At 34.1% G+C, this 23,908-nt stretch overlaps 3 protein-coding genes across 7 annotated transcripts; 2 read left to right on the top strand and 1 right to left on the bottom strand.

Moving 5' to 3' along the window:
• The first annotated feature begins 3,635 nt into the window (after positions 1–3,635).
• Positions 3,636–7,886, top strand: LOC146955854 (uncharacterized). The gene is made up of 3 exons (XM_085724360.1): positions 3,636–4,545; positions 4,646–5,848; positions 6,126–7,886. Exons 1-3 carry the CDS (start codon positions 3,675–3,677, stop codon positions 7,769–7,771), a joined length of 3,720 nt encoding a protein of 1,239 aa, XP_085580486.1. The 5' UTR covers positions 3,636–3,674; the 3' UTR covers positions 7,772–7,886.
• Positions 7,887–11,736: 3,850 nt separating this feature from the next.
• On the top strand, positions 11,737–16,830 carry LOC146955853 (aspartic proteinase 36-like). 2 transcript variants are annotated; one of them, XM_085724375.1, is made up of 10 exons: positions 11,737–12,108; positions 12,337–12,466; positions 12,562–12,818; positions 13,199–13,426; positions 14,609–14,771; positions 15,262–15,335; positions 15,444–15,540; positions 15,637–15,700; positions 16,128–16,199; positions 16,280–16,830. In XM_085724375.1, the coding sequence occupies exons 1-10, from the start codon at positions 11,789–11,791 to the stop codon at positions 16,450–16,452; spliced, it is 1,578 nt and encodes a 525-aa protein (XP_085580501.1). In that variant the 5' UTR covers positions 11,737–11,788; the 3' UTR covers positions 16,453–16,830. The 2 variants fall into 2 exon arrangements, with proteins under 2 accessions (XP_085580501.1, XP_085580497.1); XM_085724371.1 differs by having other exon boundaries at positions 11,737–12,114.
• Positions 16,831–19,651: 2,821 nt separating this feature from the next.
• Positions 19,652–23,094, bottom strand: LOC146955852 (uncharacterized). 4 transcript variants are annotated; one of them, XR_015018043.1, is made up of 8 exons: positions 22,748–23,094; positions 22,511–22,583; positions 22,126–22,292; positions 21,831–21,867; positions 21,563–21,697; positions 21,045–21,177; positions 20,417–20,476; positions 19,652–20,016 (listed from the first exon to the last, which is right to left on the bottom strand). XR_015018043.1 is itself a non-coding variant. In XM_085724339.1 (6 exons), the coding sequence occupies exons 3-6, from the start codon at positions 22,191–22,193 to the stop codon at positions 21,076–21,078; spliced, it is 342 nt and encodes a 113-aa protein (XP_085580465.1). In that variant the 5' UTR covers positions 22,194–22,275; positions 22,511–22,583; positions 22,748–23,090; the 3' UTR covers positions 20,810–21,075. The 4 variants fall into 4 exon arrangements, 1 of the variants encoding a protein (XP_085580465.1); XR_015018037.1 differs by having other exon boundaries at positions 20,417–20,509; positions 22,126–22,275; positions 22,748–23,090; XR_015018036.1 differs by having other exon boundaries at positions 22,126–22,275; positions 22,748–23,090.
• Between the last annotated feature and the right edge of the window lie 814 nt (positions 23,095–23,908).

Here is a 23,908-nt window from a genome sequence, read left to right as displayed (position 1 = left end):
ATTGAATTTATCATATATGATGTCATGGATTGGACTTGTGCTAGAGTGAGGCTTAACCTTCCTGTTGGTATATCTATGGTGCATGAGATATACAATACACGTATTGTCGATTGAGAAGAAAAATCAAATGGATTTTTAGCTGCTCCTCCTCTTCTCCGTGACTAAGGTTAACCACACATCTTTCTTTCCATTCAATTCCTCTATTGCTCAAAATAGCTTGCAATAGCTTTTTAGGCTTCTTACAAAATCAAAGTAATTGTCGTTCATATGATTGGTGTGGCGTTTGGTTTGTTGATTTTGCAGTTTAGGAATTTTCAAATTGGGGGTTGGAATAAGAGTAGGAGCATTTGTTTAATTTGATTTTTGGTTATTTGTAATCCGATCACTTTTTGAATTGCATTGCTATCTAATTTATTATCATCTCTTTTTTTGTTTGTTAAATTCTAGAAGGAGGTTTATGCAGTGGCGGTTGTTGCAAGAAGGCCCCTGCGGTGATGATTTATACGGTGGAGGTTGATTAAACCGATGTGACTGTGTCTACCCTTTCTATATTGTGTGTTAGTCGAGGTTGCTGAAGGAAAAAAAAGGCGTGCTGCAGCTTTAGAAACTCAAATTGCTGTGGTGATTTATCATAGCAGCTCGCGGTGATGGTTTTCATGGTGATTGCCTCCAGTGGCTCGAATCCTACTCTAGAGTGAGTTGTTTCCTTCTTCTTTATGCATTTATTTAGAATTTAGATTTAAGCTTGAAATCGTATCTGATGTTATTACATTCCTGAATGCCTAAATGTGTGTTTTGCTAATGGTTTCCTCATACTAAAACATGTTATTCTGCTCCCACCATACAAAAGGCTATTCAACCCCATACTTGAAATTGTCTTGAACCGTTCTTAAAGAATTTGATGTATTTTAGTTTCATATTTTATAAAGGGGTTTGCTATCAAATTCATGTTATATGTATGCATATTTGATTTACTTAAATGTAATTTATTTTGATTCATATACCTCTGCTCTGTGACTGAGACCATAATATAGCTTCGCAAAAATATTTTGGATTCCTAACAACATTTGATATACTTCCCATTTTCATCGAACTATGTATATTGCCTTCACTTATGTTTCTTAATTGTTTTCTCACTCTGTACCAACTATTTGTTATACTTCCCATTTGACTCACTTGCTAATTATAAGACAACCCTTCGGTTTGAGATGGTGCACTAGACGGTGCCAAGAAGTGTTTGTGCATTATATCTCAGTGATGCTATTTTAGTAGTATTGGTTTGGAAACTTTTCAACATTGCGCATCTTGAAGAGTCTTCTATTTTAAAGTTTTTATTTTTTACCTTCTATTTTTAATTTCTATGTTGTTTCAATTAATTTTATTTGTATATTTTTTGGTGCCTTGATCACAGGATTTTTTATATATGTATATTATATTCTATAAATAACGGCGGATATGTATCCTATATTTTCTAAACAGCGACGTATCAGATGCATATCATAAGGTTTTTTTGGTTCTTCATTTGTACTAAAGCTTATTTTGCACTCCATAGACGATGCTAATATATAAAAAGGTGTTCTTTTACTCAAAAAAAAAAATATAAAAAATTGTTCCTTATTCCTCTTATCACACCATTGTTCATTCAAAATTAATCTTTTACTTAAGTTACAAAAAATTTTAAGCTCTACTTTAAATTTATTTATATAATTTTCAGGAAAGAAGAAAAGGTGACTTATAAGGGGTGAAACACGGTTCCTCATGTCATAATAGCCTCATGCTGTGTTTTTGTTCATTGTTGATCGGAAATGGAATCTGGTAAAAGGCGCAAAACCAACGGCAATGGTCACAGAATTGAAAACATATGCCCAGAAGACATCCCGCCGGCAGTTTCCAATCAATACACTTACGATAATGGAGGTACTCACAAGTACTGAATTATTGTAGTTAAGTATAGACCTATAATGAAAAAATTTACAAGACCTTTACTGCCCTGTTTTTAAAAATTATTGTCTCCCTGTTTTGTTAAATTTTGTGAATTTCTCATTTTTATCCTTTAGGAGATGACGTTGATATCAACAATAGTGAAACATTATCGGATGAATTGGATGTGGATGAGATTGAACCCCCTCATGATTGGTTTGATTGCGCACAAAATAGCGAGCACTATGATGTTCCTGATAATGATTATGGTGGGTTAAAATAATTTATTTTGTTCGTTCATTTCACTTGAACAGATAGTTTTCTCATTTTTTATGTTAATATGGTCATTTGCTTCCCACAGAAGACATGGAGGTGATGGAAAACAGCATGCAATCTAAAAAAGGGACAAGATGCAGGAGAGGAAAATTATTGGTTGAATCCGATACATACATATGCCCAATAGACGTCCCGCCGGCAATTTCCAATCAATACACTTACGATAATGAAGGTGCTCACATGTACTGAATTATTGTAGTCAAGTATACACCTATAATGAAAAAAAATTCCAAGACCTTTAATGTCCTATTTTGTTAAATTTTGTGAATTTCTCATTTTTATCCTTTAGGAGATGACGTTGATATCAGCAATAGCGAAACACTATCGGATGAATCAGATGTGGATGAGATTGAACCCACTCATGATTGGTTTAATTGCGCGCAAAATAGCGAGCAGTATGATGTTCCTAATAATGATTATGGTGGGTTAAAATAATTTATTTTGTTCGTGCATTTCTCTTGAGCAAATAATTTTCTCATTTTAATGTTAATATGGTCATTTGCTTCCCACAGAAAACATGGAAGTGATGGAAAACAGCATGCAATCTAAAAAAAGGACAAGACGCAGGAGAACAAAATTATTGGTTGAATCCGATACAGTTGGTAAATTTCCAAAAATGCTTGCCGATTACCTCGAATTAATTAATATTGGTTTTTAAAATTTATTGGATGACACACTCTAAAACTATTAATGTTGCGCATGTCTCCCTTGATTATTCAGAATATTTTGATGTTGGGGAACCGCAGTATGTTTGTAAGGATTGCAACGCATTAATGTGGTATGAAGAGAGAGCAAATAAAAGCAAGAGCACGTCAACACCAGAATTTTCTATGTGCTGCATGCAAGGAAGGATAGAGATTGCACCATTCGCCAGCCTACCTCAATCCCTGCATGAGTTGTATTTTAAAGATGATAGAAAGAGCAAATACTTTTTGGATAACATTAGATCATTTAACAGCATGTTCGCCTTCACTTCAATTGGTGCAAAGATCGATAAGACCAAAAACAATGGCAAGGCGCCCCCAGTATTTACAATGAATGGAGAAAATTACCACCAAATCGGTAGTTTGTTGCCTAAACCAGGGGATCAACCTAAGTTTGCACAATTGTATATATATGATACTGATAACGAAACTCGCAATCGGATGGCATCCGTGAGGTAATTTTCTTATTTCGCCATCTTTTGCTTAACATACTTACGTAATTATTGGTCGTTACAATTTAATATCATAATATGGTTCTCATTGCAATATGTTGGAACATAACTTCAGACAATACATGTGATGATAGTAGTATAATATGAATATTATAATTAATTATCAATGTCATCTTCGTACTAATTATTGTTTTTATTTTGGTGTAGAATGGACGACGATAGAAATTCTTTGAGGTCAACTATTGTTGACGAGTTAAGGCATATGCTTGATGCCGCAAATTCATTTGTTAAGTCATATAGGTTGGTGCGAGATAAATTATTACAATCAGAAACTCCAACTGTAAAGCTACGCTTATTAGGCAAAAGGGGATACGATGGTCGGCGTTATAATGCACCAACTGCATCAGAGGTAGCAGCCTTGGTTGTAGGTGATTATGATGCAGCGGATTTCGAGAGGGACATCGTTGTTGAGTGTGTATCAGGTCTGCTCAAACGTATATCCGTTTTTGAGACATCATACTTACCGCTACAATATCCATTAATATTCTCTCGGGGTGAAGATGGTTTTCGACGAGATATTCGATTTTCGGAAAAAGAAACAAAGAATCCCATCAAAAGAATTTTTGTATCAATGAAAGAGTGGTTTGCATACAAATTGCAGCAGAGGGTCAATGATCAAGGAGCATTATTGTATTCGAGAAAGTTGTTACAACAATTTTGTTGCGATGGATTTAGCATGATCGAGTCTTGGCGGTTAAAATGGTACCGTGATCACCAAAAAGATGTTAGAGCTGATATGTACAAGGGATTATATGAAGCACTGCTTAGAGGCGAGGACAATCCAAGTTCGGTGGGGAAAAGGGTTGTGTTACCCGCAAGGTTTGTCGGCGGTGCACGTTACATGATTCAAAATTATCAAGATGCAATGGCGATATGTTCTTGGGTTGGTTATCCTGATCTTTTTATTACATTTACATGCAACCACAAATGGCCGGAGATGGTTTCATACTTAAAGAAACACAATTTGAAGCCAGCAGACAGGCCAGACTTGGTGAGCAGAATTTTTAAAATTAAACTTAATCATTTAATTCAAGAGATACGAAATGGAAAGATATTTGGCAAAGTCAAGGCAGGTTAGAAAGAATTTGCTTTTATGAATCACCAAAATTTGCTTTTACTATTTTCTGTATGTCATTACTAGGTCTGATCCATTGTTATTTTAATATCATGCAGTTATTTATACAATTGAATTTCAAAAACGAGGACTTCCTCATGCTCATATTCTGGTCTTCCTCCATCCCAATTTTCGAATTGTTCATCCAAGTAACATTGACAAAATAATATGTGCTGAAATTCCAGACAAAGAAAAAAATCCCGAGCTTTACAATATTGTCTCATCCCTTATGATACATGGACCATGTGGTGATGAAAATATTAATTCACCATGTACGATAAATGGGAAGTGTACAAAGTATTTTCCGAAAAGATATGTCGACAACACCGTTATTGATGCTGACGGTTACCCTGTTTACAGAAGAAGGGACAATGGCGTAACTGTTCAAAAAGGTGATTCATTTGCCGATAATAGGTATGTTGTCCCATATAACCCACAATTGATGCTGAAGTTTAATGCACATATTAATGTTGAATGGTGCAATCAATCACGTTCTATCAAATATTTGTTCAAGTACGTTAACAAGGGCCACGACCGAGTCACTGCTTCCTTCTATGGATCTGGTTCCGACTCTTGTGATGAAATTAAAATGTATTATGATTGTCGCTATTTGTCTGCATGTGAAGCTGTGTGGAGAATTTTTTCTTTCGATATTAATTATAGATATCCTTCTGTAGAACGATTGAGTTTTCATTTAGAAGGGGAAGAGCCTATTATATTTGAAGATGATGATGACTTAGAGGATGTTTTAAATAAACCACATATTCGTGACACAAAATTTTTGGCATGGATGGAGGCAAACAAGATATATGTCGATGCAAAAGATCTTACTTATGGGGAATTCCCATTGAAATTTACATGGAAAGCGTCCCAACGCAAATGGTCACCAAGACAAAGAGGTGTATCAGTTGGAAGGATTCATTTTGTGCCACCAGGGTCTGGGGAGAAATTTTACTTGCGCACCTTATTGAATTATGTAAAGGGCCCTACTTCTTATGATGAAATTAAAACAGTGAAAGACATCAAATACGACTCCTTTAAGGAGGCTTGCTTCGCATTGGGTTTGTTGGAAGATGACAAAGAGTTTATTGATGCCATTAACCAGGCATCATTTTGGGGAACCGCTGATTTTATGAGAAGATTATTTGTTACGTTGCTGCTTACAAATCAATTTGCGCGGCCAGAGGTAGTGTGGTCTAAAACATGGGAGAATCTAAGTGATGATATAGTGTATCGCCAAAGACGCATCTTGCGTGTTCCAGGTATATGTTTTTCCTTATCTTATGCTTCTTGCTTAGAATAGCCACTGATATACCATGATATAAGAATAGTATAGTTTATAGCACATCACGGCACAATTTCACAGTATGGACACATATGATGTTTACTTAAATTTTAATGCTATTTATATAATGAATACGGCTATTTATGCAAATGAAAATCTATTTCAAACAATTATCATCTCCATTGTATGCGAGGTCATCTTTTTGATAACATAACATATGATTTGCTTGCCAAACTCTTTGTTTTTCCATACAGATCTTCAGCTAGACGAAGAACAAATAAAAAGCTATGCCCTTGCAGAAATTGAAAAGCTACTACAGTCCCACGGAAAAAATTTCAAGGACCACTATCCGTCTATGCCAAGAACTGATGTCGCTATAAATAGTGCTGGGCTTAATAGATTGATTTATGATGAATTGAGATACAATAAAGATTCATTGAAAGAGGAGCATGATCGGTTGATGTCAACGATGACTACTGAACAAAAAAATATTTACGACACTATAATGGGCAGAGTTGAGGCAAATAAACAAGGTTTATTTTTTATATATGGGTACGGTGGTACAGGAAAAACTTTTATTTGGAGAGCAATGTCATCTGCATTGAGATCCAAAGGAGAAATTGTCCTAACAGTGGCGTCAAGTGGTATAGCAGCACTTCTTATTCCAGGTGGGAGAACTGCTCATTCCAGGTTCCATATACCATTCATTGTTCACGAAAGTTCAACTTGCACCATTGAACCATTAAGTCCATTGGGGCAATTGATATTGCGCGCAAAACTAATAATATGGGATGAAGCGCCAATGATGCACAGACATTGTTTTGAGGCTGTTGATCGTAGTTTCCGGGATGTATGCAAAGCGGACATTCCATTCGGAGGCAAGGTTGTCGTTCTAGGTGGTGACTTTCGGCAAATTCTACCAGTGGTTCCTAAAGGAACCCGACAAGACATAATAAACGCAAGCATCAATTCATCACGTCTCTGGCGTCATTGTGAGATTTTAACACTAACTACCAATATGAGACTTTTGCACGGTTGTTCAGATGCTGATGTAGATGAATTAAAAGAATTTGCAGAATGGGTATTGGGCATTGGTGATGGTGTTGTTGGAGACGCATGTGATGATGGAATTAATGTGCATATCCCCGACGACCTACTTATCCATAGTTCAGGTGATCATGTTGCATCTATTGTCGAATGCATTTACCCATCTATTTTGCATAATATGAATGATCCAGAGTATTTTAAAAATAGAGCTATTTTAACGCCAAAAAATCTGATTGTCGAAGAAATTAACAATTATGTTATGTCTTTGATACCCGGTGAAGAAAGAACATATTTGAGTTGTGATTCACCTTGCCCCAGTAGTACTGTTGCTAACAGGCCTGATGATGTTCACACACCAGAATTTTTGAACAAAATTAATGCATCAGGTCTTCCTAACCACAAGATCACATTAAAGGTAGGAGTTCCAGTTATGTTGCTGAGGAATTTGGACATAAATGCTGGCTTGTGCAATGGAACACGATTAATCATTACAAGAATGGGAAGATATGTATTGGAAGGAAGGGTGATTTCAGGAAGCAACATTGGGGACAAGGTGTTTGTGCCTAGACTATCATTGCAACCTTCAGACACTAGAATTCCGTTCAAGTTCCAACGTAGGCAATTTCCCATTACTGTTTGTTTCGCAATGACCATTAACAAAAGTCAAGGTCAATCATTAAAACAAGTTGGCGTATACCTACCGCAATCTGTGTTCTCTCACGGCCAATTATATGTAGCAGTCTCCAGGGTGACATCAAGGAAAGGTTTGAAAATACTCATAACTGACGAAAATGGAGATTGCATTGATAACACAACAAATGTCGTATACAAGGAGGTGTTTCATAATGTATAGCCTTATGCATTCAAGGAACCAATTCATAAATTCCAAATTTTTTGCATTTGTCATGATATACTGTATTTTGATTTCTTACTATATGATACTTTGCTTGGTACTATACTTTTTATAATCATGACTATAAATGCCCGTGCGATAGCACGGGTAGGGGGACTAGTTTATCTTATTTTCAAATCTTTTATCATATTTATTTGTAATACTTGGGTCATTTATCTTATTTTTTGTCCCGTTTAAATCTTTTACATGTTAAAACGTGTGCAAGTTAGTCATTTCTCCATTTTCTTATTACAAAAAAGCATTGAGGTGGCTTGCCACATATGATATTAGTAATAGTTTTTATTATAAACATTTTTTATCGTAAAAAACTCAAAAAAAACAAATACTCCTATTCATATTCTTCTTCATACATTCATGATCTTCGCCATCATCGTATTTTTCATCAAACTCATAAAATTCAAACAAAAACACCAAATTTAATGTTTTATTGTCTCAACTCAAAACCTAGAAATCATCAACCCTAATAGTCATATCTGGCTAGCCTCATCAATGTTTTTTTTTAACGAAAATGAAAAAAAATGACTAACTTGCAAATATTTCAAGAGATAAAAAAATAAATAAATGACTAAATTGTTGCAAATAAATAAGATAAAAGACATATATAGTAATTTTGTTTATACCTTCAATTATACTTCATCCGTCCTTAATTATAAACACTCTTTAGAAAAATAGTTTTCCATAATATAAGTCGTTATACAAATACTTTTCTGCTCCCCATCTTCGCCACCCAAACTGTTGTCCACTAGAGTCCCAATACTCTCTCTGCGAGAGTTTTGTTTTCTCATTATCTCTGTCTACACAAATTGCTACCGTTTTTGTAGGACTCAATAAGAGAAAAAAATAACTAAATTTATATTATATTTTCAAAAAATTAACCATAAAATAATATACATTTTTTTGGACAAGATAAAATAATATACATAAAATATTAAAATATTATTGTGATTCTTGTGATAATAATTAACATAATATATAAAATAAATTTATAAATAAGTTGTATGAAAAGACAACTCAAAGTTAGAGAATACATTTTGTCCTTAAATAGAACGGTCCATGCAAGGATCTCTGCTTACGTATCTAAGTTGACATTGTTATCCTAACCTCCATGCTAAGAAGTCCTGATACCTGATATCAACAATACACTTATCGATCATTTTTTTTAAAGAAAATTATGCCCGATACTTCTCCGACACGTATCAGAATGTATCAGTGACGTATCGATGTTGGATACACGTTAGACCTGATTTTTCACCATTTTTAGAATATCGGGTTTCATGTCGTTTTCAATATCGGTATTCTTTTTTTGTCAAAATTTTCAATATCGGTATGTTTAGTAGACGTTGCAATTTTAATTTCCAGTTGAAATTTACGTATCTGCCCTTAATTTGTTGCAAAAGATGAACTATATTTTCAACGACACTGTTATAATCTCCATGTGAATGTGATCCACCACACCATAATAAATTTGAATTTTATATCATGATTTGGTAGATATATAACATAAACAATTACAAACAACTAACAAGAGTTAGAGTGTCTCTTTTCATATGGATTGGGATGTCAATACCGAATTTAAATATTTTTTGTTTTAGTGATTCATTCTCTTTGTTTTCCCAACTCTATTATACTAGCCATCTACCAGCAGGCTATATAATGTATGAAAATATAGTGATGTATAGAATGAGTGTCGTTGACGAATATGTTAAGTATGATTTTTAAGGATTCTTAATTAAGCAAATATTTATAGAAAAATTAAGGAAATAGTTCAATTTTCAATGCATTGAATGCATCAATCTTTATAAAAATTTACTATCTAAAGATTGTTAAAGAATGACCTTAAGACACGTCTTTAAAACACTCATTAGTATTTATCTTAGAGCACTGCTATTTCTAGCGAGAAATAACAGGCCGAAAATTTCACGAAGCAGGCAAACCGTAGGATTCCAATTTAGCTGAGAAAACGGGTGGCGGGATGGAAAAAGTGAGACTTGCTAAGTAACAACACAACACAATACACCGCTCGGGATATTATTTCTCACTAAAACAAGCATTCCCTTTATCTTATATTAATAAGAGGGGAAATACTGAAGAGTGCATTTGGGGCATTGAATAAAGGAACAAAAATAGAAATTTTGTGTTGGGAAGTGATAAAAAGTGGTCAAGAGAACTTATAAAAAGTTTACAAATTATTATTTACAATGTAAAACTACTAATTTTGATTACATTAACCATTGCTCTGAGGGCACTGGTTAACAAGACCCTTAATAATATATCACCATCATCATACAATTTATAATTTGTTCTTAAAAATTCTACTAACTCAATACATATTAGTCCAATTGTTAAAGATTTAACAAAAAAATAATGTTAGCAACACTATTTAAACACTTGTTTTCTTCTTCTAATATTTACTCTTTTATCGAGTAAAATACACGTGAGTCATCTACTTTTGAAATGGTTCCACAAAATATGATAAAACCATATGCATTTCAAACGATAAAAGAGTAATGTTTAAAAAATGTACTACCTCCGTCCCTAATTATAAGACCCTTTTGAGAATTTTTTTTGTCCCTTTTTATAAGACCCCTTTGATATTTCCAACTACATTAATTATTTCTTTACATATATGCCCCTATTTATTATACATCTTTTTCTTCAATAAACAATAAATAACATGTTGAAAACACAAACCAACTCTCTCTCTTAAAGGATAAAATTGTAAAACCAATAGTAATCACAAACATATTTAATACAAATATCCACTATCTTAATTCCCGTTATTTTTCCAAAAGGGTCCTATAATTAGGGACGGAGGTAGTATATTAAAAGAAGGGTTGTTAGCATTATTCTTTAACTCAAATATGAGCAAAATGCACGTCAATAGTCGGACCTTTTTTTTTTAGTGAAACAAGTTTAATCTTCTCTACAATCTCTCTTTTTCTTTATCTATTGGAAATGAGTTAATTTGAGTCAGTTTTACTTTTTTTATATGGAATCATCCATCTACACTGTTTTTTTAGTGAAACATATTTCCTCGTCTAACTACAATGTAGTTAGAGTTTCTCGTTTTGTTGTTTTGATTGATTGATAATTCCACTTCAATTTATTACAAATTCAACAAAAAATGACTTGAACATCAATGTTTGAAAACATGAACATTCTGATCACTTTAATTTTGTGACTTTTGTAAATATTTTACCATTTCATGTTGTTAACTTGGATGATGCAAGTTTATTCATATATTAATTCTTTTCAATTTTATCACATGAAATATGTGTTATTTTTTATTTAATCTACAAATTTGAATGAACAAATATCAAAATAAGTAAAATAAAAACACAAGAATTGATTAGTGGGCATACAATAATTGATTTTAAAAGATTGTTGGAGTCATCACTTTCAGTTTTTAAGGTGATATAAAATTAATGTTTTGTAATAAATATTTAGCATTTATGAAATTCTTAACATGCGTCATAAGAGTACAAAAGACACAAGTTAACATGACTTTTAATTACACTTCTAATAATATACTCCCTCCATTTCACAATACCGCTTTTGGAGAATAATTTTGTTTCACTTTACTTGTCACATTCAAGTTTCAATGCAACATTAATTATTGATTTTTCAATATTACCCTTACTTATTTATTGCAGAAAGAGAAATAATAGAATGAAATAATAAACGAGTAAGGTATTATAGAAAAACACAAAAAAAATTCATCAAAAATAACAATATTTACTTCAAAAGCGACAAATATTGTGAAACAGATGGAGCAGTAGTGTTTTTAATTTTTGTGTTGAAGAAAAAAACACTGCTAACTCAAATTAGTGGAATACAGTGCTAAGAAGAAACGTCAATTGAGAGGTAGTTACTGATTAAGTGTAATGATCAACCATCATGTCCTGAAGAAACCGTAACACCTCACTCTTTTTCTTCTTTTTCCACTTCCACATTCCAATGCACCGACTCTATCATCACCATTCCCCTTTCCCATTATTAGACAAACCCAAAAACAGAAAAAACCAAACAAAAATGCGTTTTCCCACTCCAACGTTCTTCCTCTTCTTGTTTGGATGTTGCATATTCACCTTCGTCGCCACGGCGGTTCGCGGCGCCGGTTACCTTCCTCTACAACGAAACGTTCCTCTTAACCACCGCGTTGAGATAGACACTCTTAGAGCTCGTGACAGAGTTCGCCATGGCAGAATTTTGCGTGCTAGTGTTGGTGGTGTTGTCGACTTCAGAGTTCAAGGCTCCTCCGATCCATCCACTCTTGGGTACGGGTAATCATCTCTCCCTCTCTCCCTCTCTCATTTATTTCTATGTTTTCTCATATTCAAACAAACATTTTGTGGAATAGCTTATATATAATTGCTTAAGTAAGTTGTTTAGTTATCTTTTGATAGAGAAATAGCTTATGTATAAGTGCTTAAGTTAAGTGTAAGCTGTTTATCTAAACAGGGTTAATTATTATTAATGATGATGATGTTGGTTTTCTTGTTCAGGCTGTATACTACCAAAGTAAAGATGGGAACTCCACCTAGGGAATTTACTGTTCAGATTGATACTGGAAGTGACATTTTGTGGATTAATTGCAATACTTGCAGTAATTGCCCTAAATCTAGTGGACTTGGGGTCAGCATTTTTCAACTTTTGTTGTGATTCTTTTGTTGCCTTGCCAACCAAGGTTTTGATTTTAAACTTAATTTTTTGCTGTTCTCTTGGTGCAGATTGAGCTCAATTTCTTTGACACGGTTGGTTCATCAACAGCTGCGCTGGTTCCTTGCTCGGATCCCATGTGCACTTCTGCGATTCAAGGTGCGGCAGCTCAATGCTCTCCTCAGGTTAATCAGTGCAGCTACACCTTTCAGTATGAAGATGGGAGTGGTACTTCAGGTGTTTATGTCTCTGATGCCATGTATTTTGACATGATTCTCGGACAATCTACTCCTGCTAATGTTGGTTCTTCAGCTACCGTTGTTTTCGGGTGAGTAACCCATTTGCATATTTATTCTGGACAATTTTAATGGTGTGTGTGTATACTCTGTGGGATTTGGAACATATAGAAATTAGACCTGTATAGGCTGGTCAAGGGAGCCTATCCTTGTAGAGGAAACTATGGGACATGCTTGTTAGGACTGAAAATCAGAGAGAATGTTGGGAGAGTGGAGTGCTGGGGAGTAAATTGGTAATACCGGTTTTGTCAATAGGTTGATTTTTCAATAAAATGGAGAAATGGTAAATAGTGGGATTTGCTTATCTTCTCTGCCAGTTTTTGCATATATTCACATGTTTTTATTAATACTCGTACTTAATATGAATTTTAGTCTGAAATAAAATTTCATTGAATGGTTGATTTTGCAATAGGTGTAGTACCTATCAGTCTGGAGATTTGACTAAGACGGATAAAGCGGTCGATGGAATTCTTGGGTTTGGCCCTGGTGCTCTATCTGTTGTATCACAATTGTCATCTCGAGGAATAACACCCAAAGTTTTCTCTCATTGCTTGAAAGGAGATGGCAATGGAGGAGGCATTCTAGTTCTTGGTGAGATTTTGGAGCCAAGTCTTGTTTATAGTCCACTTGTCCCATCACAGTATGTTCTCTTCCACACTGCTTTTCTTATTTTCTTTTCCCAGTTTGTGCATCACTTTTCCCTGATATTGCACAAAATTGATATGATGGAAGATACAATGCATTTCTGAAACGAGTTTATGACTTTATGGAATCAAATATTTATGAAACTTATCATTTTTACTTTTGGAAATAAGTATTATGCTAGGTTTGAATGAAAAGAAATGAAAGGTCATTACTGCCATTTGATCACTTAAAGGCGAGCCGATTAATCACCCTTTTAAATATCTTACTCAAAACTTATGATTTTGGTGTGGTGCGGTAAAAATATGTCAGTCTTTGAATTCAATTGACAATTTCTTCTGGATGAATTCTGTTTTATTATATCTAGCCTAGTATCTTGAATTCGTGATTTTGGGTAGTTTTTGTTACACTAGTGATCATGGAAGATATCTGGCTTCATGCCTTTTATGGAGAAGAAAATGCTTTGGTTTTTCAAGATGATATTGTCTTGAAGGGATATGTCTTGTCATCGTATGTTAATTGAGTCCCCCTTTTGGGTTCCTTTATGTTTTCTCTTACACATAGTTACATCACATGCGTGTAGCAGCTGCTGCTGTGCTACGGTGTGTTTTGATATGTTTTTGGCCTTGGCAGTGTTTTTTTTGCGTGTCTGTCATGGGGCTCTCTGCTTAGGCTTCTTCTTGGAGTTTTTTTTGTGTTTGTGCTGTTCTTGTTGGGTAGCTGTTTAGCTGGTGCTCTTTGGGTTTTTCGGGAGTGAGGCAGGGGTATGCTTGCTTCAAGTAAGTATATTTTAGCCTCATTGTTCGATGCCATGGGTTTTGGGTGTTCCGTATATATGCGGCACCTTGTGTATGTTCCTCGTTACTTTTATCCGCGAGTTGTTGTGCGCCTTGCATTCTCTCGACGTGAATAATATTTGCCGTTTCAAAAAAAAAAAAAAAGTTACATCACATGCCACACCCTTGGTGAGTATATTGAATCAACCTGGCAATGGAAAACCATTTTAAAATTTCTTAATTTAATCGAGTTTTTTAATTGAATGTAAAAATTGATGTTGCTAAAAGTCAGGTTCTTAAAATGCTTCATATGCTGTTATAGTTCTTATAAGATAATTCACACTTCTATATGCTATATTTTGCAGTATAATTGACTAGTCTTTTGCTTTTTTATTCAATCTCAGGCCTCATTACAACTTAAATCTTCAGAGCATTGCTGTCAATGGGCAAGTTCTCTCAATTAATCCAGCTGTATTTGCAACATCTGACAAACGAGGAACTATCATTGACAGTGGTACAACATTGTCATATCTTGTTCAAGAAGCTTATGATCCTCTTGTCAACGCAGTAAGTTTTCTTATACATCGGCCAAAACTTTGAAACGTTGAACTTTGTTACTTTTTAGGCATATTATTCTCCTCTTCCTTTTCTATGAGGAATTATGCATTGTTTGCCTAGATCACCTATTGACATTTCTCTGTTGAGTTTATTTGGATTCTCGCATTCCTTTCTTATTAAGTTATATTGTTTGTTTGTTTCTCTGTGTGTGTGTGTGTATCAGTTTTGAACCATACGTTGATCTAGTAAATAATTGTTTCTTGTTTTAAATAAAATGTGGAAATGATTTAATGGAGACTTGTATGCTAAGATACTTCAGCAATCTAACACCATACAAGGTTTACATCATTTTATTATATAATTCTTGTCATTAATTTTTTCAAAAGGTGGTTTGGTAGAGAGAGGCTAACAAATTCTTCTTTTGTTTATTTCTCTTGTATTTTATGAACGAAATTGACTGTAGCGTATACTGATGTTGAGTTTCCAAATGGATGTATAGGTAGATACGGCCGTGTCACAATTTGCTACTTCCTTTATTTCAAAAGGAAGCCAGTGTTATCTGGTCTTAACCAGGTAATTACGAATATAATATTTGTTATAAAATACTTCATATGAAAAGATATTTTGTCCTGTTAGGATTTCTGAATATGTCATTAAAATTTGTGTTTGTTACATATTCAGTATAGATGATAGTTTTCCTACAGTCAGTTTCAACTTTGAGGGTGGAGCATCAATGGATTTAAAACCATCACAATACCTTTTGAATAGGGGTTTCCAGGTAAAGTATGTCTGTTACGAGTCTGGTTACATTCTTGCTATAAGGAAGTTATTATTTGGAACTGTATGCCACTGACGTCCCAATTTGCTTCATCAGGACGGTGCTAAAATGTGGTGCATAGGTTTCCAGAAAGTGCAAGAGGGAGTCACAATTTTAGGAGGTTAGTTGATGGACAAATTTAAACAGACTAAACTCTGCAAGGCATTGAAAAAAAATAGAATTCTCTCATTTGATTATGATACGGGCACTCTCACGAATGGTAAACAAATAGGCATCGTTTTAGCCATTTCTAGTCCTTTACTACTTCATAATTCCACAAAACCCATCACAACTGAAAATGGAAAACACCTGATCGAGTGTTAGGAAACAACTAAAAATTTGAATTGATTGTTGTTTTTAATATTTTAGTAAACATTCTTACGGAACTCTGAAGTGTGATCCAAAAATGGTCGGGGACTCTCATTATTATCATTCAAATTGATTTCTAGTAGATATTTAATTTAATGTTTGTTATCTATTTGTCACAAATGATCAACTAGGTATTTTGAGAATTGAATTTATCCTTGATGTTGTTTCTTCTAATGCAGATCTTGTCCTGAAAGATAAGATAATTGTCTATGACTTGGCTCGTCAGCAAATAGGATGGACTAACTATGATTGTAAGTTTACCACATGAACTGTTATTTCTTGCAAGTATATGGTACTTCACTCTTCCTTAAAATTTAAAAATTGCTGCTAGGTTCCATGTCTGTAAACGTCTCAGTGACTACAAGCAAGGATGAGTACATCAATGCAAGAGCAAGACAGACGGGCAGTAGCTCAAGGATAGGGATTCTCTCCAAGTTACTACCTGTAAGCATTGTGGCTCTTTCTATGCACATAATAATCTTCATGAAGTCGTTACATTTGTAATCTATACTCAAGATTCCGGAGCTCATTCGTCGTCACCTAACAATGAGACTTACTTGAGCTGGCAACCCTTCTCATATTTGGATCGGGAGTGGTTGATGTGTCTAATGTATGTTCACAAAAAGGGGTATCCTCCATTTATCTAATGAAAATGCGGATCACATTGTAAAGAGAGAATTGGAAGTGATGTACATTAGTGTATCTTTAATGGTTCAGATTGTAATATTTATTTAGTGCTCTGAGGGCACAGAACAGTTCAGCTGTGGTCTTCAGATCTTACTTTTAGATAAGTGTATAGGATTCTCATAACAATGGATTCATGAATGGTGCTCAGATGATTTATGACAATTAATTTAATATTTACTTAATTAAAGACTAAAATTGCACCCTCCCAAGTAAGAAAAAGGAAGTCATTTTAAGCTGGTTATTCTAGAATCACTTTGTTGAAAATCTACTACCCTTCAACTTGAGTGCCATATGTTTGATACTCCGGCACACCGGAAAAAAAAAAAAAACCAAGTCATTTGCCACATATGAATCTTTCACCTTCACATAAAGTTGCAACCTTGCCTGAATATTCATCAAGTGGACTTCAGCCCTCTTTGTTCAAAAATTAAAAATAAAACATACTCCATTCTTCAAGTAAGTTATCTCTCAACTATCCTTTATTTATAGGCTTAATAGCACTTTTGGCCCCCAATTTTTTCAAAAATTGCGATTAAGGCCCCCCATCTTTGAAAACTACAAAACCGCCCCTTATGTTTCGTTTTCGTTGCACTTTTGGCCCCATGGTCATTTTTGACCTGGTCCACGCTGACATGGCACTCACATCACTTATGTGAGGTGCCACGTGGAAATTATTTTTTTTTTATTTTTTTTATTCTTTTTCGTTTTTTTTCCATTTTTTTTTTATGAAAAAAATTTAAAAAACAAAACAGAAAAGGACAGGGTCACGTGAGGCATTCAGATGAAAGTTAGATTTAGTAATCTTGGCCCCCTATCTTTCATTTTCTCACCAATCTTCTCCACAATCTCTCTTCTTCCCAGCAAAACGATTGACGCATTCAACAGATACGGTATACATATCATATTCAAAGTTAAACTATTTTATACAAATCAAGCCAAAAAAGACATGACACAATAAACAAAGTACCCTACTTGAAGTATTATATGCAACAGAAAACAGACATCACACACCAAACAAAAAAGACACAAAAAGACAACCCTAGATTCAAGCAAAGACAAAAGCCAAGACAAAAACGAATCTTACTTTGAGCCATTCTTGTCAGGAATGTCCTTATCTTGTCGACGACCAGAGCTTTCCCTAGTGTTCTTTCCATTCACGCCTTTATCCACCCACTTCATCTTCTCCGAAAACAGTAACACAAACCCTAGATCCCTAGATGCAGAATACTCCTACAATCGAACAATGGAACCGAAAATAGCAGCTCAAACTGCAAAACGAAGTCACCGTATCTGTTGAATGTGTCAATCGTTTTGCTGGGAAGAAGAGAGATTGTGGAGAAGATTGGTGAGAAAATGAAAGATAGGGGGCCAAGATTACTAAATCTAACTTTCATCTGAATGCCTCACGTGACCCTGTCCTTTTCTGTTTTTTTTTTATTTTTTCATAAAAAAATGGAAAAAAAATGAAAAAGAATAAAAAAAAATAATAAAAAAAAATTTCCACGTGGCACCTCACATAAGTGATGTGAGTGCCATGTCAGCGTGGACCAGGTCAAAAATGACCATGGGGGCCAAAAGTGCAACGAAAACGAAACATAAGGGGCGGTTTTGTAGTTTTCAAAGATGGGGGCCTTAATCTCAATTTTTGCAAACATAGGGGGCCAAAAGTGCTATTAAGCCTTATTTATAATATAGATTTAAATATGTTTTTATTTTACTTCATATAGTGTAATGTATTAATTTTTTACTTTTAGTTTCTACAACTTTTTTCCTTTTAGAATGATCTTTGTATTTTTTTTATTTCCCATTGATTTGTTTTAATCCCTACAATATTCAAATTTTTTATTGTGAAATACAATTCACAAAATTCTGTTTTACCCCTTAAAATATTGTCTCTACGATAAATTCGGCCGAGCCTAACCTAAAATATTGGTTCATTGGGTCGGTCTATTTGGTCGAGCCGAAACTCACAGCTCTATTGAGAATGCCAGTATAAACTTTTGTTTTAAGAGAATGAATTCGAGAGTCATGACATTTTCTATATAAAAAAAAAGGAGAGTATGATATATTGGAAGAGTAGAATGGAAATTATAAGTTTTCCGTTGACTTTTTCTAGTCTCCCCCCATATAATTCTAATTACACCCAAATTTATTTAAAACTAGACCATCGACCCGTGCTAACGCACGGGTCATATGGAAGGTAATATTTGACGGTAATAGGTGACAAAATAGTTTAGATGAATGTCATGATTGTCATATAGTATTTCATAATATTAAGAATCATAGACGTTGGTACTGTACCATAACATAATTTTCCATGACATCGTCCTTGATACCGTAACGTAACATCATATGTTAAGTACAGGGACGAAGCTAGGTACTAATGAAAAGGGGCAGCCGCCACCCATGAAATATATAGGACCCCTATAGGACTCATGTGCATATTAACCGTTCCCCACCCATGCTTTCATATCCACTTGGTTCACTTGTACTAAATTTTATTTTTTTAATTAAAGGTCCTCTCATGTTCTCTTCTTTCTTACCATCCACTCATATTATTTTATAATAATAAATATAACATATTGAATTGATCTTGAATTGATCAGTCTATTAAGTTTTATTCCTATTTCCAAGTAGAAGCCAACAACATTTGGGAAATTAGGGGTGATAGAGACACCCTAAATCATACATTCAAGAACAATTATATTCTAAAGTTGCAATTTCTAAAAATTTCAAGTACTGCCACACCTCAAGATTTAGTAGTATATATATTTGTTATTGTTTATCTTGCAAACAAAGTAGGAGTAGGGAAACAAAATAGGAGGAAACTGTTATAGGATCGACTCCGTTTAGTAAAAACAAAGTAGCAACGATGAGTTGAAAATAGGAGCAACGATTATAGGATGAAACATCATAGACTTTGAATGGATATCATATAGCATAATAAACAAAAGGAAATAAGACCGAGAGAACATCAGAAACCATCCCTAAGAAAACATACCAAACCCAACAACACTAAAGAGCTAAACCACAACCATCTATATTAATAAACCAGCAGGAGACAATTACAAACATCCATCAAAAAGAGGCAATACAATTTTTTAAACAGAGCTAAAACAATTGCATACCAAAGTTAAGAGCAGAAAAAAGGATATGTTGCAGATGGAACACACTGCCACAAAACAAAATGCAGGGGTGGAAGAAACACTACTATGTAGCAGCTACAATCTGAAACACCCCTCTGTTGCGCAACATTAGTCCACTCCACATGCCAAAATCCAGCTCCGAATTATGAAGAAAATTACCTTGAACTCTCTCCGATTCTGCCGAAAATTACCATTCTTTTTTCTACTTTTCATTCTTAACAACACCATCGTTTACCTAATAAAACCATAAAAAATACAAAATTTGAAGGTTGAGATGCAGGTACTTGCGCAAAATTTGAAGTCATGATAAAACCAACATGAACCTATCTAAAGAAAATCATCCCACACCAATAGCATGATCTGCATTCGCCAATGCATATTTCTAGACTCTAGTCATAGTGATACACATGATCAGCATCCTTTATATTAAAGAGAATAAATAATATATTCCATGGATTTTATTCACATTACATTTATTTCCTATATCATGACTTTCAAGATATAAATTAGAATAAAAAGAGTTCAGAGTGGAAATGGAAAAGGTGCAAAACGAAGAGCTCAATAAATGCAAAAGCTTTTTATGTATAAATGAAAATAGTAAACTTGTGAATTAAAGAAAAGGAAAAATTGCATACCTATTAACCTGTTGCTCCTATGTTTCTCTAGTAATACCCATCCGCTGCTCTTTTATGCTCCTTCGACAAACCAAAAGCAAACATAAATTATATCTGCAACACCTAAATTTTAATCATTGCACTCTGAATATCCAAAAGAAAGAACTTAATCCTTTTTTTGTGTTTACTTCCTTGTCAATTTCTTATTCATATATTAAGAACTCTTGCAAGATACCATAATTTACTTGTGAGACATATTTTGTGTAAAATGATATTTGAAAGACTTCGAATTGAAAACAAAAATTATCAAAAGGTATAAGTTCAAAACCTTAAAAAGACATTTAGAAATTAATTGGAAAGAGAAATTTAATAAAGGGGCTATTAAAAAGTGATTAAATTGGTGAGAAAATATAATTATAAACCATATATTGTATAATGTTATGAAAGATCTAATGGAAGCTGCAACATAATTTTCAAAATCCTACATAGACTCTAAAATTGGAGGATTCCCAATCAATGTTGCTATATATCACCTAGAGTTAAGATAGAGTTAATATCATATATGGTCAGGAATTGAAAATGATACTGTGAATATAATTAAGAAATAAAAATTCATGTCATGGTCAAGTGAAGACAAAAATGAACCAACCTTTTAAGCTCAGCAAAGTAGATGCAGCTCCTCAATTGTTCCTCGCAATGATGAATTCTACAGGATTCCTCGAGTCCATTGCAAAGGTTGCAATTGGTTGTTTTGTAGATAAATTATTTGCAGCCAAATAACCCTATAATGTAAGATGTAACAATTGTTGAAATTGAATCTATATGTAGAAAACTAACAAAGTAAAAAATGGTGAAACCCCCTAAATTGACAAAAAAAAAACATCCAAATCTCAACAATTATTTATATGAACAATTATTTTGATTTGTGAAAGAAGCGTGGAAATAAAATGTAAGAATGTATAACATGGCAATCGAGAACGTTCTTCCAACAACCACCACCGTAAAAACATCATTGTTGAGAAATAAAAATTACCATTGATGAAAAAAATTGAAACGCATAAACAAAAATCCTTGCATTTTATACATTGCCATTTAAAGATTCACATATTTAGTTTCATTATTGAAATAAAAAGGGTTAAGAAAATAGAATAGATATGAAATTAGGACCTTTTCATCCAGCAAGAGCATATGAAGGCTACCATCTTCAGCAGGATTGTTTCGATCAGGAATACTCCACAGGTGAATGACTCTAGCCTTTAAAGCCAACTCAATCTTCCCACACTTGATTTCAGATTCAGTCATCTTTGGAGCAGCAATTGAAATAGCAAAATAAATATGCATGATTAGACTGCATTGCTTTGAAATGTTAAACAATAATGTAGAATTTCCAGAAGGAAGCATCTCCTTTCAACACATATAAGACATAGATACTTACCTCTCTTAGCCTTTTTGTATGGTGGGAGTAGAATAATCTGTTTTTAGTATGACAAAATTGTTACTAAAACACACATGTAGGCATTCAAGAATGTAATAGGATAAGAGACGATTTCAAGCCTAAATCTAAATTCTAAAACACACATTTGTAACGCAAAAAGGGCATGAGTGTTGAAAGTGAAAATCAATGAGGCATTCAATCAAACATGTAAAAGTAGAAGAAACTAAAGCTAAAAAACTTAAACAAAAAGCAATTGAATATAAATAAATGCATAAAGAAGAAGGAAACAACTCACCCTTGATTAAGATTCAAGCCACTACATGCAATTACCACCGCAAAAACCATCACCGCGAGCTGTGACATGAAATCACCACCGCAATTGATGTTTCTAAAGCTGCAGCAAGCCTACAGTTTCATATTTTTTGAAGCCAAAATCTGTAATGAGCTGCAATTAACCAAAATCTGTAAATGGTTAAGCGTAAGTAATATAGACAATACCATTTTGAAGCTACTTCTATATAAACACACAAAAAAAACAGAAGAAGAGAAATGAAATTAGAACAAAACAATTATAGAATGGGTGAACAAACTAAAACAAAATTTTATGAGGAAAAAAACATGAAGAAAGACAGAAGAAAAAAGAGATGAGAAAGTTTGTGCGACATCAACCTCCCTCTCACCTTCACTCTCTACTTCTTCTTCAAGCACTCCTTGTCCTTCACCTTCTTGCCCTACCCTTCTCTCTCCTTCATCCTGCAATACCATAAATTCACCATTTCAAATTTCAAATATGATCTTCCAAATGCATAAACAAACGAATATGTATCAGATCAATTGAAATTTCACACAAAATTTGAATGAAGCTAGGGTATAGAAAAAATATATTGAAATTACGCAGAATTGAATGATAATCTTACCAAATTGAGTCGAGGATTGGATTCGTATTCGGATTCGAGTTCTTCTTCCTCTTTCGATTGATCTCTGAATAGATTATGCATCATCTGCCGCGGTGCCAGTTCCGGTGTGGTTTCTCTTCTCCCGATTGAACAGAAAAAATGTGTAGAGAGAGATGCATGATTGTTAGGTCCTGGGTTAGGGAAATCGAACAGAGGAATTGTGGAAGAGGGGAGGAAGAAGCTACGGTTTTGAGAGAGAAGAAACTATGGTTTTGGAGAGAAAATGAAAGAGAGAGAGAGAGAGAGAGAGAGAGATATGTGTAGTGAAACAAAGCTAGGCAGAAAAGAGTTGGAAAACGAAAACGCGTAGAAAAAGAAAACTAATAGGAGTAATATGATTATTTGGTTTCTATTACGTTGTTTGCGGCTTTTTTTTCTCTTCTTTTTGTTACTATAAAAGTTTGGAATAGGGTAAAATAGTAATTATAATCATTAGGGCTTAGGTAAAATTAGGGCGAAATTGTTTGCTTGGGGCAACTTTTATATATAGATTGATTTTACAATAATACCAAAATTGTCCTCTTCATGTAAATTTTTTAAAAAAAATAAGAAACTCTTCCCCTCCCTCTCCAACAAGCCGGCTCTAGTTTTCTCTTTCTCTCTAGGTTTACTCTTCCAGTTTCTTCATTGAGGGGTGGTTTTGGGTCAATTTTTGACCCGAAATCACCCCTCTTCATCTTTTTCTCTCTATTTCAATCTAAATAAGTGATTTTCACATAGATCTAGGTTTTTTCTTTGTGATTTCATCATCTAAGTGTGGTGGTTTGTTGTTCGTCGTCTTGTGCGGCGCTGTTTGATTTTCCGTCTTCTTGCGGTGTTCATTTGATTCATCTTGAAAGATCGATTATTCATTCAAAGAGTTGGGCGTCAAAGTTGCAGATCCGGAGTCCATGGATTATTCATCATCTAAGTGTCGTTTGCTCTATGATTTATTTGATGTTGTTAATTATACCATGGATGTTTATCGTTATTGTTAATTTCACGTTTGTCTGTCGATTTGTTTGATTTAATTTTACATAGAAGGGTAACGTAATTTAAGTTTACATAGGTCTCACGTGAATTTAGTCTACGTACATATTCTAAAGAGGAATAACGTACATGTAAACTCAGTTTACATAAACT

Source organism: Medicago sativa, chromosome 1 (genome assembly GCF_051527215.1).
Source record: "Medicago sativa cultivar Bolivia chromosome 1, Bolivia_mono, whole genome shotgun sequence".
Lineage (NCBI taxonomy): Eukaryota > Viridiplantae > Streptophyta > Magnoliopsida > Fabales > Fabaceae > Medicago > Medicago sativa.
This window is presented reverse-complemented; position numbering and strand designations above follow the sequence as displayed.